General features: G+C 42.9%; 1 protein-coding gene across 1 annotated transcript in view; it reads left to right on the top strand.

Moving 5' to 3' along the window:
* Positions 1-17,478, top strand: part of LOC132377955 (rhodopsin) — a 38,644-nt gene that overhangs the window by 12,416 nt on the left and 8,750 nt on the right. The window contains exons 2-4 of the mRNA XM_059944490.1: positions 1,914-2,082; positions 3,839-4,004; positions 4,378-4,617. Coding sequence (XP_059800473.1) covers positions 1,914-2,082; positions 3,839-4,004; positions 4,378-4,617 — 575 coding nt within the window. The remainder of the gene's footprint in view (positions 1-1,913; positions 2,083-3,838; positions 4,005-4,377; positions 4,618-17,478) is intronic.

Here is a 17,478-nt window from a genome sequence, read left to right as displayed (position 1 = left end):
CAGGCATCCCGGTGTAAACCCTTCCTGGATTGGGTCATCATTTAGAGAATTATCCTTTTTGGTAGCTGTGGAGGCCAAATCGTTGGTTGTATTTAAGGCAGAGGCTGACAGAGTCTTGACTGGTCAGGGCATGAAGGGGTACAGGGAGAAGGCTGGAGATTGTGGCTGAGAAGGAAAATAGATAACCACGATGAAATGGTGAAGCAGATTTGATGGGTCAAAATGGCCAATTCTGCTCGCATGTCATACGGTCTTATGAGCTCCCTCGTGTAAATCCATAAATCCATTGTAAACCCTGTGTGGTATGAACACTGCCCAGTGTAAACCCTGTATGGTGTGAACCTGCCCAGTTGAAACCCTGTCTGGTTCTCATGCTGCACAGTGTAAGCCCTGCATGATGCAAACCCTGCCTTACTGGACAGTGCATGCCATATGCCTACCTGGTCTAAACCTATCCAGTGTAAACCCTGTCCATTCTAAACCCTATGTACTGTTAACCCTGTGTGGTGTGAACTCTGTGTGGAATGTGTGAACCCTGCGTGATGTGAACTCTGTGTGGTTTGAACTCTGTGTGATGTGAACTCTATGTGGTGTTAATCCTGTGTGGTTTGAAATCTGTGTGGTGTGAACCATGTGTGATGTGAACTCTGTGTGGTGTGAACTCTGTGTGGAGTGTGTAAACCCTGTGAGGTGTGAACCCTGCATGGTGTGAACTATGTGTGGTGTGAACCCTGCATTGTGTAACTTCTGCACAGTGTAAACTATCTATCTCACTGTGTGTAAATTCTGCATGGTGTAATTGAAAGGGAGGTCATCATGGAGGGATTGTTTATTGAGTCAGTGTTGGTGGGAGTCAGAAAAAGAAAGGGAACAACCACTTTAGTGGATATTCTATAGAGTCCCCAGCAGCAACAGAGACACTCAGGAACAGATCAGGGGGCACACATTTAAGAGACGCTTAGGTAGGCACTTAGATGACAGAAAAATGGAGGGCTATGTAGGAGGGACGGGTTAGATTGATCTTCGAGTAAGTTAAAAGGCTGGCACAGCATTGTGGGTTGAAGGGCCTGTACTGAATGTTCTATATTCTGTGTAAATCCTGTGTGGTAGAAATCCCACAGGGTATTGCACCATGTAAACTCTGCATGGTGTAAGTGCTGAGTGGAATACATCCTGCATGGTGCAAATCCTCTGTCGAGTCAATTCTACATCTGTTTCTCCTGCATTGGCTGAATCCTGCATTGACTGAGAAGTTAAGTATTAGTATTTTCAATATTATTAGTGTTGTTTAGATCCACCACTTGCTACATCCTACACTGTTCAATGTTTGCAAAGGTTACCTCTATCCTCTGTGAAAACAGGACCTGAGTCTTTGTTTGATTTTTCCTAGTTATAGTATCCTAGTTTCTGATGGTGGGGACCTCCAATTGTACTCACCAAGTTCTTTCTCACATTTACAGTGAGTACGGTTGATTTTTGTTGTGGAGTTTTGTCGGTCTCTGTTGCCATTGTGATATCAGTGTACCTGTTGATATCTGACTGTTGGAGTTGATGTGGCCTTTGAGGTTGTTCATGGAGACATTGTTGTTCCTGTGGCTGGCGGATTTTTTGTTTTGTTGCCGCTAATGCTGGCTTGTAGATTGTGAATGTGATCTTCGTGTTGAAGGAGGAACATTAATTTGTTGGAGGTGATATTGTCATTTTGCTTGTTGGATGAGGTATTGTGTTTGAGCTTGGAGGTAGAATTTTGAGTGTAAGGTTATGGAGTTTGTTGGACACAGCTGTCTGGTTTGGAAGTGGTGTTGACACAGGGTTTTGTAACTTTTTGGTTGTGGGTTTGCCGGCAGAGTTAATTTGTGTTTTGTTCCAGATGCACGAATTGACTACCTTTAATCTCTGGTTCTGTCCAACAGGTGAAGTCGCTCTTTGGTGCCTTGTGGTGCTTGCCATTGAACGTTATGTGGTTGTTTGTAAACCAATGAGCAACTTCCGGTTTGGCAGCCAACATGCCATCATTGGTGTCGCTTTCACGTGGATCATGGCCCTCTCGTGTGCTGGTCCCCCGCTCCTTGGATGGTCCAGGTAGTACATGTATCATACTCTGCCTCCAATTTTGTTCCCACTTCACTGGATAGCCCTCCCAGAAAGCTCAACATTTCATGTGCATCTGATTGCTCTTAAATGCTCACACCAGAATTGTTTGGTTTGAATGAATAGTTGTAAAGTAACTTAGTAGTGACTTACTGTAGACCTCAACAGATCTACATACTTATTATGACATTGGAGGCCATTTTGTCCATTGGCTCCATACCAACTCACAGAGAACACTAATGTCCCATTCCCTCTTCTTATTTTGCTGAATTCCTGCATCTTATTCTTCCTAACACATGCCCATCCAATACCCTTTTAAATCAAACACTAGGAAATCTGCAGATGCTGGAAATTCAAGCAACACACACAAAATGCTGGTGGAACGCAGCAGGCCAGGCAGCATCTATAGGGAGTAGCACTGTCGACGTTTTGGGCTGAGACCCAATCACTTGCTGTTTACCTACACCAGAAGTAATCACAACAAGCAATTAACCAACCAACATGTCCTTAGGATGTGAGTGGAGATCTGAGAACCATGGGGGGTAAGCCAGATAGACACATGGAAAAGGTGTACACTTCACACAGTCTGCACCTGAGCTAAGGAACTGGCCATTGAAGCACTATGAGCTCCTCCTTTCCTGAGGGTAGTCTCTTCATGGACCCACTTGGTGGGCATGCCAGTACTGAGTCAGTTGGACACCCAGTATTAGAAGAATTCAACGGAAAGCCTCTTTTGCTTTTGAGGACAATATCCATGTCATGACTTGTGAGAAGTTTTCACCTGTGTCTGAGCTAATATATATTCCTCAGCCAGCCTTAAGAGTGCAGACCTGCTGGTTATGACCTTACTAATGTTTGCAGTAGTTTTTCATGGGCAAACTGATGATCAAAGCTAGCACATGACACCAGTGAACATATTATTGAGGAATTTTTGAGCTTACATAAAGCTCCATGTAAATACTTGGCATTTCTTTCCAGTAGGGCCATAGAGTTGTAGAATCAGACAGCATGAAATCTGGCCCAAATGATCCATCACAACCAAGGTGCCTGTCCAAGCTACTCCCATTCTACAGCATTTGCTCCATAATCTTCTCAACATTTTCAATCCATCTACTTGTCCAACTACATTTCAAAAGTTGTTATTACACCTGCCTCAGCCACGTCATCTGGTGTCTCAGGCCACACACGTAACAGGCTCTGTGTAAAAGGATTGCTCCTCAGATCCCCTTTCAATCATTCCCCTCTCACACGTTCTTGATTCTGCAACCTTGGCAAGAAGACTGAGTGCATTGACCCAGTCAATGTACCTCATGATTTTTATACACGTCTATAAGATCACCTGCCCATCTCTTATATTTCAATGAATAAGGCCCTAGCCTGTCCAACCTCTTCCAATAATTCAGTCTCTCAAGTCCTGACAACATCCTTCTATATCTTCTCTTCCGGTTTAATAACATATTTTATAGCAGTTCTGTATAACTGAATGTAGTACTCACTTGTGCAGCCTCTCCTGTGACCTCCAAACTTCTATATCCGATGCCCTGAATGATGAAGACCAACATGCCAGAAACCTTTTTCACTGTCTCTACATTCAATGAACCATACAGCTGAATTCCAAGGCCCCTCTGCTGTACAACACTGCCTGTTGTTCATTGTGAAAGCCCTACCTGGATTTCACAATCCAAATGCAACTCCTTGCAGTTATCTGAATTAAAATCCTTGTGACCTGGAGCCTTCTCTGTTTCAGATATATCCCAGAGGGAATGCAGTGTTCGTGTGGGGTTGATTACTATACTCTGAAGCCTGAAGTGAATAATGAGTCCTTTGTCATCTATATGTTTACCGTCCATTTCATTCTCCCACTGACTGTTATATTCTTCTGTTATGGTCGTCTGGTCTGCACGGTCAAAGAGGTAGGTTTCTGATCTCCTTCTGCCTGAGTGAATTCCCTTCATTGTCAGCAGTGATCTGTCTTCAACACTGCAGACAATAGCCATCACACTCGTGGTGTAAGTCTGGAGGCTCTACACAAAAAGACATTTATGACTCTGATAACTTGTGTGGTTCTTTTATTGAGCTCACTTCCTGCACTTGACCTATTGGATTTGAGCTCAAGACCTCTGTGAAGGTAGAACCAGACCATAATTACTGGGCTAGGACCAACTGCCTGAGCTTTGAAGGTGTTCAGTGCCGAAATTGGGGCTCTGGTGGATCCCCAGAGCGGGTGATGTAACTATTGAGACAAGTACTGACTGTCACTTCTCTGATGTTCTTTCTTCTATACAGGCTGCAGCCCAGCAGCAGGAGTCAGAGTCCACACAGAGAGCTGAGAGGGAAGTCACCCGCATGGTGATCATAATGGTGATTGCCTTCCTCGTGTGTTGGCTGCCGTATGCTGGAGTAGCTGCCTACATTTTCACCAATCAGGGCAGTGATTTTGGTCCAATTTTCATGACCATACCAGCATTTTTTGCCAAAAGTTCATCTCTCTACAACCCACTCATCTATATCCTGATGAATAAACAGGTAGGAGTTTAAACTTGCAAACACTTGCTGAAAATGTCTCTCTCTCTCCCCCACTGTCTCTCGATCTGTCTGTCTGTCTCTCTCCCCTTCTCTCTATCACCGTTACATTCTCTTTCTTACTCTATGTCTGTCTCTGTCTCAGTCTTTGGCGATTGCCTCCACACTCTACACCTCCCTTTCCTACTTCTCTCACACTCTACTTCTCTCCCTTTCCCTGCCTGCTTGCTTCTCACTCCATTTTAGTTTATTCTCTAGACTCTTTTATATCTTCTTCTCTCTCTGCCTCCTCTGATTGTATCTTGCTACCTCTGAACCTGTCCATCTCTGGTGGTCTCTTTAACTCTGCCTCTGAGTAATCTAATTGTCAAGCTAAATTGCTCTCTTCCTCTTCCTGTTTATTTTCTTGTTTGTTTTCCAGTTTATCTCACTCTCTCTCAAAACTGTGCACAATCTCTCTGTCAGACATAGAAACATAGAAACATAGAAAACATTCAGCACAATACAGGCCCCTCAGCCCACAAAACTGTGCTGAACATGTCCCTACCTTAGAACAACCTAGGCTTTACCCATAGCCCTCTATTTTACTAAGCTCCATGTAGCCACCAAGAGACTCTTAAAAGACACTATCACTCCCGCCTCCACCAATGCCACCGGCAGCCCATTCCACTCTGCATAAAAAACTTACCCCTGACATCTCCTCTGTTCCTACTTCCAAGCACTTTAAAACTATGCCCTCTTATGCTAGCCGGTTCAGCCCTAGGGAAAAGCCTCTGACTATCCACAAGATCAATGCCTCTCATTATCTTGTATACCAGTATCAGGTCACCTCTCATCCTCTGTCACTCCAAGGAGAAAAGGCCAAGTTCACTCAATCTATTTTCATAAGGCATGCTCCCCAATCCAGGCAACATCCTTGTAAGTCTCCTCGGCACCCTTTCTTCCTGTAGTGAGGCGACCAGAACTGAGCACAGTACTGCAAGTGGGGTCTGAGCAGGGTCCTATATAGCTGCAACATTACCTCTCGGCTCCCAAACTCAATTCCACGATTGATGAAGGCCACTACACAGTAGGCCTTCTTAACCACAGAGTCAGCCTGTGCAGCTACTTTGAACGTCCGATAGACTCCGACGCCAAGATCCCTCTGATCCTCGACACTGCCAAGGGTCTCATCATTAATGCTATATTCTTCCATCATATTTGATAGACAAAATGAACCACCTCACACTTATCTGAGTTGAACTCCATCTGCCACTTCTCAGCCCAATGTCCCGCTGTAACTTCTGACAGCCCTTCACACTATCCACAACACCCCCAACCTTTGTGTCACCAGCAAATTTACTAACCCATCTCTCCACTTCCTCATCCAGGTCATTTATAAAACTCATGAAGAGTAGGAGTCCCAGAACAGATCCCTGAGGCACACCAGTGGTCACCGGCCTCCATGGAGAATATGACCAGTCTACAACCACTCTTTGCCTTCTGTGGGCAAGCCAGTTCTGGATCCACAAAGCAATGTCCCCTTGGATCCCATGCCTCATTACTTTCTCAATAAGCCTGGCATGGGGCACCTTATCAAATGCCTTGCCGAAATCCATATACACTATATCTACTGCTCTTCCTTCATCGATGTGCTTAGTCACATCCTCAAAAAATCCAATCAGGATCGTAAGGCATGATCTGCCCTTGACAAAGCTATGCTGACTATTCCTAATCATGTTATGCCTCTCCAAATGTTCATAAAACCTGCCTCTCAGGATCTTCTCCATCAACTTAACAACCACTGAAGTAAGACTCACTGTCTTATCCATATTCCTGGGCTATCCATACTCCTTTTCTTGAATAAGGGAGACTCTCTCACTTATGGTCTATCCCTCTCTCTCTGTCATTTTCTCCCCTTTTCTCTCTCACACAGTTCTTGGTTCACGATCATGCGCACACTCACACACACACTCCTGACAAAGGGTCTCGGCCCGAAATGTTGACTGCTCGTTTCCACAGATGCTGTCCGACCTGCTGAGTTCCTCCAGTGTGTTGTGCGTGTTGCTTTGACGCCAGCATCTGCAGAGTACTTTGTGTTCACACACACTCTTTGGTGCAAAGTGGAACTTTGTCTCCAACAGGTGTCCATTACTGCTGGACTGGATGCAAGCACTTTCACAGGTAGATCACTGAGAAGGAGGTCACCAAGGTTTACCCTCCTATCGGTTGATCAATACCTGCCACGGACTCAATCTGGCAGATGTGTCCACACTTTTTCTGAAATAAAAAACATATTTTGATCAGGTTTATGTTTGAACATAAAATAACTAAAGATATCAATACTGCTCCCATATACTTCTCTTAAATATTGAAATGAATCCGCATCTACCACTTGTGCTGGCAGATTGTTCCACACTCTCACCATCCTCTGAGTGAAGAAGCCCTCACTCATGGTCCCCTTAAATATTCCACTTTTCATCCTTAACCTAGATCTAATCTCACCCAATCTCTGGAAAAAAAAGCCTGTTTATATTTACTCTTACATATAACCTTTTGAATATCTCTAGCAAATCTCCTCTTCTTCTCTTATGCTCCACGGAATAAAGTCCAAACCTATTCAACCTTTCCCTATCGTCCTGGCAACATCCTTGTAAATTTTCTCTGTAATCTTTCAATTTTGATATCTTTCCTGTAGGTAGGTGACCAGAACTGCACAAAATACTTGACATTAGGCCTCATCAACATCTTATACAACTTCAACATAACATCCCATTTCCTGTACTCAGTGCCCTGATTTATGAAGGCCAATGTGCCGAAAACCCTCTATCTACCTGTGCTGCCACTTTCAAGGATTTATGGATCTGTATTCTCAGATCCCTCTGTTCTACCGAGCTCCTCAATGCCCCACCCCTCACCATGTAAGTCCTTCCCTTGTATGTCTTGCCAAAGTGCAACAACTTTACACTTGTCTGCATTAAATTTCATTTTCAGCCCCTTTCTCCAGCTGTCTTTTGTCTTTCATACTCCCTGTATGATTCTATTTTTCTCTCTACCTTTGAGTACAATTCCTGTATCTGGGTAGAAACTGCAATGTTTTTGGCACCATGGGCATTGACTCAGGTATAATTTTGGTAACGGTTATAATTCCACCATCGCAATCCTCCACTATCATTGAACCCAATCTCAGCCAAGTGCCAGTTTTGGGTTTCTCTACAACTGCTCAGCTCCACACCTGCTCAGATGGACCAATGAGATGAATTTCAGACTGAGGGTGACTCTGTGTGATATCACACAATATTTGACTGGAAGCTGTTTCAGAAGGAGGGAATGCAAACAGAACTGTAAACCAGCTAATCCAGTTGGAATTGTTTTTTGAGTGTAACTGTAAAACAAATAACAGTAAAAACAGTGGATGTTATGTATTTTTGGACTTTTAGAAGATGCTACAGAAAAAGTTATTAAACAACAGCAAATGCAAAGAGACCTAGGAGTCCTAGTTCACCAGTCAATGAAGGTGAATGAGCAAGTGCAACAGGCAGTGAAGAGGGCAAATGGAATGTTGGCCTTTATTACAAGGGGAATTGAGTACAAGAGCAAGGATGTCCTTTTGCATTTGTACAGGGCCCTGGTGAGACCACACCTGGAATATTGTGTCCAGTTTTGGTCTCCAGGTTTAAGGAAGGACATTCTGGCAATTGAGGAAGTGCAGCGTAGATTCACTAGGTTGATTCCTGGGATGGCAGGGCTGTCTTACGCAGAGAGATTGGAGAGATTGGGCTTGTACACGCTGGAATTGAGGAGATTGAGAGGGGATCTGATTGAAACGTTTAAGATAATTAAAGGATTTGATAGGATTGAGGCAGGAAATATGTTCCAGATGTTGGGAGAGTCCAGTACCAGAGGGCATGGATTAAGAATAAGAGGTCAGTTATTTAAAACAGAGTTGAGGAAGAGCTTCTTCTCCCAGAGAGTTGTGGAGGTGTGGAATGCACTGCCTTGGAAGACGGTGGAGGCCAATTCTCTGGATGCTTTCAAAAAGGAGCTAGATAGATATCTGATGGATAGGAGAATCAAGGGATATGGGGACAAGGCAGGGACTGTGTATTGATAGTGAATGATCAGCCATGATCTCAGAATGGCGGTGCAGACTCGAGGGGCCAAATGGTCTACTTCTGCACCTATTGTCTATTGTCTATTGTCTATAACAGCATGGTTTTGGGATTACATACTGATATGGACTGGGCATGCATTACTGGACCAAAGACAGCAAGTGGGATCATGTTTTGTCTGGAAGGCCGACGATTTGTGTGACAGTTTGTAGGTTTAATAAATAGTTGTGAGATGGTGCTAAGAGGCTTCTGGGAGATATAAACAGGTTAAGTGTTTTACAAATCTGTTTTTGAAGAGGTAGTCAAAAGGATAGATGATGGCAGCATAGTAAACATAGAACAGAACAGGCCCTATGGGAGGACATGAAAATGTATGGAATTTAGCCAGGCCTTTGACAAGGTCCCTTATGGAAGTTTAGTCTGGAAAACTGGGTTGCATGGGACACAGGGAGAGCTAGCTGAGTGTATATAAAATTGGCTTAATGGTAGAAAGCAGAGGATCATGGCAAGAAGTTCCTCGGACAGGACTAGTGTTGAGCCTTGGGCATTCTTTTTTTTGTTAATTATATATAATAATATACAGTATATAATGTTATAATATTATTACATGTAAATAATGATAATATACAAGAGACAGTTGATGAGTTTCTAGTTGACACTAAAATAGTTGGTATTAGACAGTGAAGATGGTTATCAAAACTTACAGGGGTATCTTGATCAGCTGAATAAATGTGTCAACAATTGGCAAATGAGCATTCAGTTGAGTTAAGTGTGAAGTATTATATTTTGGGAAGTCAAACCAGGGTATGAGATTCACAATGAATGGAAGGGACCTGAGGAAGCAGGTAGACAGTATAATGAAGAAGGCCAACCTTCATCATTCAGGACACTGAGTGGAGGAGTTGGGACATCACGTTGCAGTTTTACAGGACACAGTTGAGGCTGCCTCAAAGTATTTTGTACAGTTTTGGTTACTTTGTTGTAGGAAAGGCATCATTAAGCTGGAAAGAGTACAACAAAGATTTATGAAAATGTTGCCAGGATTTCAGGGCCTTTGTTATAGAGAGAGGTTGGGCAAGCTAGGAGCAGAGAAGACTGAGGTATGACCTTATCAAGTGTATAAAATCATGAAGGACATGAATAGCGTCAATGCTGAGAGTCTTTTACCCAGAGAAGTGGAATCAACAACTGGAGGACATAGGTTTAAGGAAAGATTAAAAAGGGACCTGAGGCAATCCTTCATGCAGAGGGTTGTGGGTGTATGAAACAAGATGCATCAAGCAGTGCAATAGCACTACTTAAAAATATTTGGACAGGTACATGGATAAGAATTATTTGGGCCAGACACAGGCAGATGGGACATCTTGGGCAGCATAGATGAATTGGGCTGAAGGGCCTCTTTCTGTGTTCTCTGAGTCTAAGTGAATGGGCAAAAGCCATGGAAAAAGATGAGGTCATCCCCACTGGAAGAAATAGAGAAAGAAATATTGGTACAGTATTACAGAAAGTTACCTTGCAGATGCATCAAGCAAGTGGGAGTCAGTTGGTCTTAGTAAGACTTGACTAAGTGGAAAACGCATCTCACTGTAATTAGGTAGGGCTCTGAATCAGAATCAGAATCGAGTTTATTATCCCTGGCATGTGTCGTGAAATTTGTTAACTTAGCAGCAGCAGTTCAATATAGAAGAAAAAAAAAGTAAAATAATAATAATAAATAAATTACAGTATACATATATTGAATAGATTAAACATCATGCAAAAAACAAGTGAAGTAGTGTCCAAGGAATCAAAGTCCATTTAGGAATCGGATGGCAGAGGGGAAGAAGCTGATTTTGAATCACTGAGTGTGTGCCTTCAGGCTTCTGTACCTCCTGTCTGATAGTAACAGTGAGAAAGGGGCATGCCCTGGGTGCTGCAGGTCCTTAATTATGGATGCTGCCTTTCTGAGACACCACTCCTTGAAGATGTCCTGGGTACTTTGTAGGCTAGTACCCAAGATGGAGCTGACTAAATTTACAACCCTCTGCAACTTCTTGCGGTCCTGTGCAGTAGCCCCCCAACCATACCAGACAGTGATACAACCTGTCAGAATGCTCTCCACTGTACATCTATAAAAGTTTTTGAGTGTATTTGTTGACATACCAAATCTCTTCAAACTCCTAATGAAATATAGTTGTTGTCTTGCCTTCTTTATAGTTCCATCATTATGTTGTGATCAGATTAGGTCCTCAGAGATCTTGACACCCAGGAACTTGAAACTGCTCATTCTCTCTGATCCCTCTATGAGGATTGGTATGCATTTCTTCATCTTACCCTTCCTGAAGTCCCCAATCAGCTCTTTTGTCTTACTGAGGTTGAGTGCCAGGTTGTTGCTGCGACACCACTCCACTAGTTGGCATATCTCACTCCTGCACACCCTCTCATCTCCATCTGAGATTCTATTAACAATGGTTGTATCATCAGCAAATTTGTAGATGGTATTTGAGCTATGCCTAGTCACACAGTCATGGGTATAGAGAGAGTAGAGCTGTGGGTTAAGCACACATCCCTGAGGTGCATCAGTGTTGATTATCATCGAGGAGGAGATGTTATCACCAATCCACACAGATTGTACTTCCATCTAGGAAGTCGAAAATCCAATTACAGAGGGAAGTACAAAGGCCCAAGTTCTGTAACTTCTCAATCAGGATTGTGGGAATGATGGTATTAAGTGCTGAGCTATAGTCGATGAACAACATCCTGATGTAGGTGTTCATGTTGTCAAGGTGGTCGAAAGCCATGTGAAAAGCTATTGAGATTGCATCTGCTGTTGACCTATTGTGGCAATAGGCAAATTGCAATGGGTCCAGGTTCTTGCTGAAGAAGGAGTTCAGTCTAGTCATGACCAACCTCTCAAAGCATTTCATCACTGTCAATGTGAGTGCTACTGGGCGATAGTCATTAACCATATAACCATATAACAATTACAGCATGGAAACAGGCCATCTTGGCCCTTCTAGCCCATGCCGAATGCTTACTCTTACCTAATCCCACTGACCTGCATACAGCCCATAACCCTCCATTCCTTTCCTGCCTATCCAATGCCTATCTAATTTTGCGTTAAATGGCAATACCGAACCTGCCTCTACCACTTCTACTGGAAGCTCATTCCACACAGCTACCACTCTCTGAGTAAAGAAGTTCCCCATCATGTTACCCTTAAACTTTTTCCCCCTAAGTCTCAACTCATGTCCTCTTGTTTGAATCTCTCCTACTCTCAATGGAAAAAGCCTATCCACGTCAACTCTATCTATCCCCCTCATAATTTTAAATATCTCTATCAAATTCCCCCCTCAACCTTCTACGCTCCAAAGAATAAAGACCTAACTTGTTCAAACTTTCCCTGTAACTTAGGTGCTGAAACCCAGGTAACATTCTAGTAAATCTCCTCTGTACTCTCACTATTTTGTTGACATCTTTCCTATAATTTGGTGACCAGAACTGTACACAATACTCCAAATTCGGCCTTACAATTTTAACATTACATTCCAACTCCTATACTCAATGCTCTGATTTGTAAAGGCCAACATACCAAAAGCTTTCTTCACCACCCTATCCACATGAGATTCCACCTTCAGGGAACTATGCACCATTATTCCTAGATTACTCTGTTCTACTGCATTTTTCAATGCCCTACCATTTACCAGGTATGTCCTATTTGGATTATTCCTACCAAAATTTAGCACCTTACACTTATCAGCATTAAACTCCATCTGCCATCATTCAGCCCACTCTTCTAACTGGCCTAAATCTCTCTGCAAACTTTGAAAACCTACTTCATTATCCACGACGCCACCTACCTTAGTATCATCTGCATACTTACTAATCCAATTTATCACCCCAACATCCAGATCATTAATGTATATGACAAACAACATTGGACCCAGTACAGATCCCTGAGGCACACCACTAGTCACCGGCCTCCAACCTGACAAACAGTTATCCACCACTACTCTCTGGCATCTCCCATCTAGCCATTGTTGAATCCATTTTACTACTTCAATATTAATACCTAACGATTGAACCTTCCTAACTAACCTTCTGTGTGGAACCTTGTCAAAGGCCTTACTGAAGTCCACATAGATAACATCCACTGCTTTACCCTTGTCAACTTTCCTCGTAACCTCTTCAAAAAATTCAATAAGATTTGTCAAACATGACCTTCCACACACAAATCCATGTTGACTGTTCCTGATCAGACCTTGCCTATCCAGATAATTATATATACCATCTCTAAGAATATTTTCCATTAATTTATCCACCACTGACATCAAACTGACAGGCCTATAATTGCTAGGTTTACTCTTAGAACACTTTTTAAACAATGGAATCAAATGAGCAATATGCCAATCCTCCAGCACCATCCCTGTTTCTAATGACATTTGAAATATCTCTGTCAGAGTCCCTGCTATTTCTACACTAACCTCCCTCAAGGTCCTAGGGAATGTCCTGTCAGGATCCAGAGATTTATCCACTTTTATATTCCTTAAAAGTGCCAGTACTTACTCCTCTTTAATCATCATAGTTTCCATAACTTCCCAACTTGTTTCCCTTACCTTACACAATTCAATATCCTTCTCCTTAGTGAATACCAAAGAAAAGAAATTGTTTAAAATCTCCTCCATCTCTTTTGGCTCCACACATAGCTGTCCACTCTGATTCTCTAAGGGACCAATTTTATCCCTCACTATCCTTTTGCTATTAATATAACTGTAGAAACCCTTTGGATTTATTTTCACCTTACTTGCCAAAGCAACCTCATATCTTCTTTTGGCTTTTCTAATTTCTTTCTTAAAATTCTTTTTACATTCTTTATATTCCTCGAGCACCTCATTTACTCCATGCTGCCTATATTTATTGTAGATATCTCACTTTTTCCTAACCAAGTTTCCAATATCCCTTGAAAACCATGGCTCTCTCAAACTTTTAACATTTCCTTTCAATCTAACAGGAACATAAAGTTTCTGTATCCTCAAAATTTCACCTTTAAATGACTTCCATTTCTCTATTACATTCTTCTCATAAAACAAATTGTCCCAATCCATTCCTTCTAAATCCTTTTGCATCTCCTCAAAGTTAGCCTTTCTCCAATCAAAAATCTCAACCCTGGGTCCAGTCCTATCCTTCTCCCTAATTATATTGAAACTAATGGCATTGTGGTCACTGGACCCAAAGTGCTCCCCAACACATACCTACGTCACCTGAACTATTTCATTCCCTAACAGAAGATCCAACACTTCCCCTTCTCTAGTTGGTACCTGTATGTATTGCTGCAAAAAACTATCCTGCACAAATTTCACAAACTCCAAACCATCCATCCCTTTTACAGTATGGGCTTCCCAGTCTATGTGTGGAAAATTAAAATCTCCCACAATCACAACCTTGTGTTTACTACAAATATCTGCTATCTCCCTACGAATTTGCTCCTCCAATTCTCGTTCCCCATTAGGTGGTCTATAATACACCCCTATAAGTGTTACTACACCTTTCCCATTCCTCAATTCCACCCAAATAGCCTCCCTAGACGAGCCCTCTAATCTATCCTGCCAGAGCACCGCTGTAATATTTCCTCTGACAAGCAATGCAACACCTCCCCCTCTTGTCCCTCTGATTCTATCACACCTGAAGCAACAAAATCCAGGAATATTTAGTTGCCAATCACACCCCTCCTGCAACCATGTTTCACGAATGGCTATAACATCATATTTCCAGGTATCAATCCATGCTTTAAGCTCATCCACCTTTCTTACAATGCTCCTAGCATTAAAATAAATGCATTTAAGCAATTCTCCACCTCTTCCTCTCTGTTTATCTCTAACAGTACAAAGAACTTTACTGTCTTCTTTTTCTTCCTTCTCCCATAATTCTGTTCCTACACTCTGGTTCCCCTCCCACCTCATATCTAGTTTAAATCCACTGGAGCCTCTCTAGCAAACCTATCTGCAAGAATATTTGTCCCCCTCCAGTTCAGATGTAAACTGTCCCACTGGAACAGGTCCCATCTTCCCTGGAAAACTGCCCAATTATCTATAAATCTGAAGCCCTCCATCCTGCACCATGTCTTCAGCCATGTGTTGATCTGCACTATCTTACTATTTCTAAACCCAGCTGCATGTGGCACTGGTAGCAATCCTGAGACTGCTATCCTGGAGGTCCAGTCCTTTAACTTGGCACCTAGCTCCCTAAACTCACCTTTCAGGACATCTTCACTTTTCTTAACCATGTCATTGATCCCTACATGGACCACAACATCTGGCTGCTCACCCTCTCTCTTGAGAATACTGAGAACTGGATCCGAGATATCACGGACCCTGGCACGAGGGAGGCAACAGACCATCCAGGATTCTCTATCTCTTCCATAGAACCTCCTATCTGTCCCCCTAACTATTGAATCCCCTATCACTACTGCTCTCCTCATTTCCCTCCTTCCCTTCTGAGCTGAGGGTCCAGTCTCGGTGCTAGAGACGCAACCACTGCAACTTGTCCCTGGTAGGTCATCCCCACCAACAGTATCCAAAACGGTATACTTATTATTGATGGGAACGGCCACAGGGGTGCTCTGCTCATTCTGTCTAATTCTCTTCCCTCTCCTGACAGTCACCCAACTACTTGTCTCCTGACTCCTAGGGGTGACTATCTCTCTGAAACTCCTGTCTATTTCTGCCTCTGCCTCCTGAATGATCCAAAGTTCATCCAGCTCCAGCCCCAGTTCCCTAACATGGTTTGTCAGGAGCTGCAGCTGGATGCACCTTTCACAGGTGTAGTCATCAGGGACAGCTGTGCTCGCCCTGACTTCCCACATACTGCAAACGGAGCACTCAACTGCCCTAACTGCTGCCTCCATTACCTACTCCTAAGCTAATTAGATTAATTAAAGGAGTTTACCCAGCCTTACCTCACCTGGAGTGAAGTTCATACTCAGCCTCTGCTCGTTATTTAAATTCTCCCGCTGCCTCAGAGACCAACTTTCACACGCTTGCGCTGTTGTACCCCATTAAAACCTCGCTTTTGCCTGTTCTCGCTGAAGCCAACCCACTCTGCCTTAATATACTCCGACAATGGCCATTGTATATTAAGGCAACTCACATTATTCTTCTTAAGCACTGGTATAATTGTTAACTTTTTGAAGCAAGTGGGAACTTCCCCCTGTAGCAGTGAGAGGTTGAAAGTGTCCTTGAATACTCCCACCGGTTGGTTGACACAGGTTTCCAGAGCCTTACCAGGTACTCCATCAGGACCTCTGCCTCTTTAAAGACAGTCTAACATCGGCCTCTGAGACAGAGATCACAGGGTCACCAGGTGAAGAGATCTTCACAGCTGTAGTTATATTCTCCCTTTCAAAGTGGATATAGAAGGCATTGAGTGAAATCTGGTAGTGAAGCATCACTGTCATTCATGCTATTGGGTTTCGCTTTGTAGGAAGTAATGTCTTGCAAACCCTGCCAGAGTTGTTATACATCCGATGTCTCCTCCAACCTCATTTGAAATTGTCTCTTCACCCTTGAAATAGCCCTCTACAAATCATACCTGGTTTTAGGGTACAGGGCTAGGTCGCCAGACTTGAATGCCACAGATCTAGCCTTCGGCAGACAATGTACCTCCTGGTTCATCCATGGCTTTTGGTTTGGGAACAAGTCTTTGTAGGCACACACTCATCCACATAGGTTTTAATGAAGTCTGTAACAACTCCAGCATACTCATCCAGGTTCCAAGATAAATCTCTGCATACAGTCCAGCCCACCAATTCAAAGCAGCCTGTAAGCGCTCCTGTGCTTCCCTTGTCCAAACCTTCTTGGTCCTCACTACTGCTGCTGCAGTTTTCAGTCTCTGCCTATACTCAGGGAGCAGATGTACAGCCAGGTGATCAGACTTCCCGAAATGAGAGCATGGAATAGCATGGTAGGCATTCTTGATGGTCCAATGTGTTATTTCCTCTAGTATCGTAAGTGATCTGTTGATGGTAATTGCTTAGTGATTTTTTCCAGACTGGCCTGGTTAAAATCCCCCAAAACAATGGTGAAGGTGTTAGAGTGTACTGTTTCATGCATGTTGATCCCATTGCTCAGATCATCTAAAGCCTGATTGACATTGACCTGAGGTGGAATGTATACCAATACCAAAATGATCCCGGAAATCTCCTGTGATAGGTAAAATAGATGGCCCTTAACTGCTATATATTCCAGGTCTGGTGAGCAGAATTGGGACAGCACTGATGTATTTGTGCACCAAGAGGAGTTGATCATGAGGCATACTCTACCTCTGCTTTTGAGAGACTCTATAGATCTATCCTGAAGGTGTATAGTAAACCTGTCAATCTAAATCAGTGCATCCAGTACAGAAGGGGTTAACCAGGATTCCATGAAACAAAGGATTCACACAGCCCTAATGTCCCTCTGATTCATCACCCTAGCACTGAGATCATTGATTTTATTCACTAGAACAGCATGTTTACCATCAAGATAGTCAGTTTCCAAACATATTCAAGGCAGAGAAGCAATACAATAATTATGTAGTTATGAATGGAATTGAGGGACATAATTTGGAGAAGTAAAGAGGTGCTGGATGGTCAGCCTTTCTTAGAGAGAGCAGGCAAAGTTCAATGCAAATTTATTATCAAAGTATAGATATACTACCTTGAGATTGCAGACATATTCAATAAATCGATAACAGAATAATAACCATAACAGAATCAATGAAAGACCACACCAACTTGGGCATTCAATCAGTGTACAAA

The sequence above is a fragment of the Hypanus sabinus genome, chromosome 19, assembly GCF_030144855.1.
Source record: "Hypanus sabinus isolate sHypSab1 chromosome 19, sHypSab1.hap1, whole genome shotgun sequence".
NCBI classification, from domain to species: Eukaryota; Metazoa; Chordata; class Chondrichthyes; order Myliobatiformes; family Dasyatidae; genus Hypanus; species Hypanus sabinus.
This window is presented reverse-complemented; position numbering and strand designations above follow the sequence as displayed.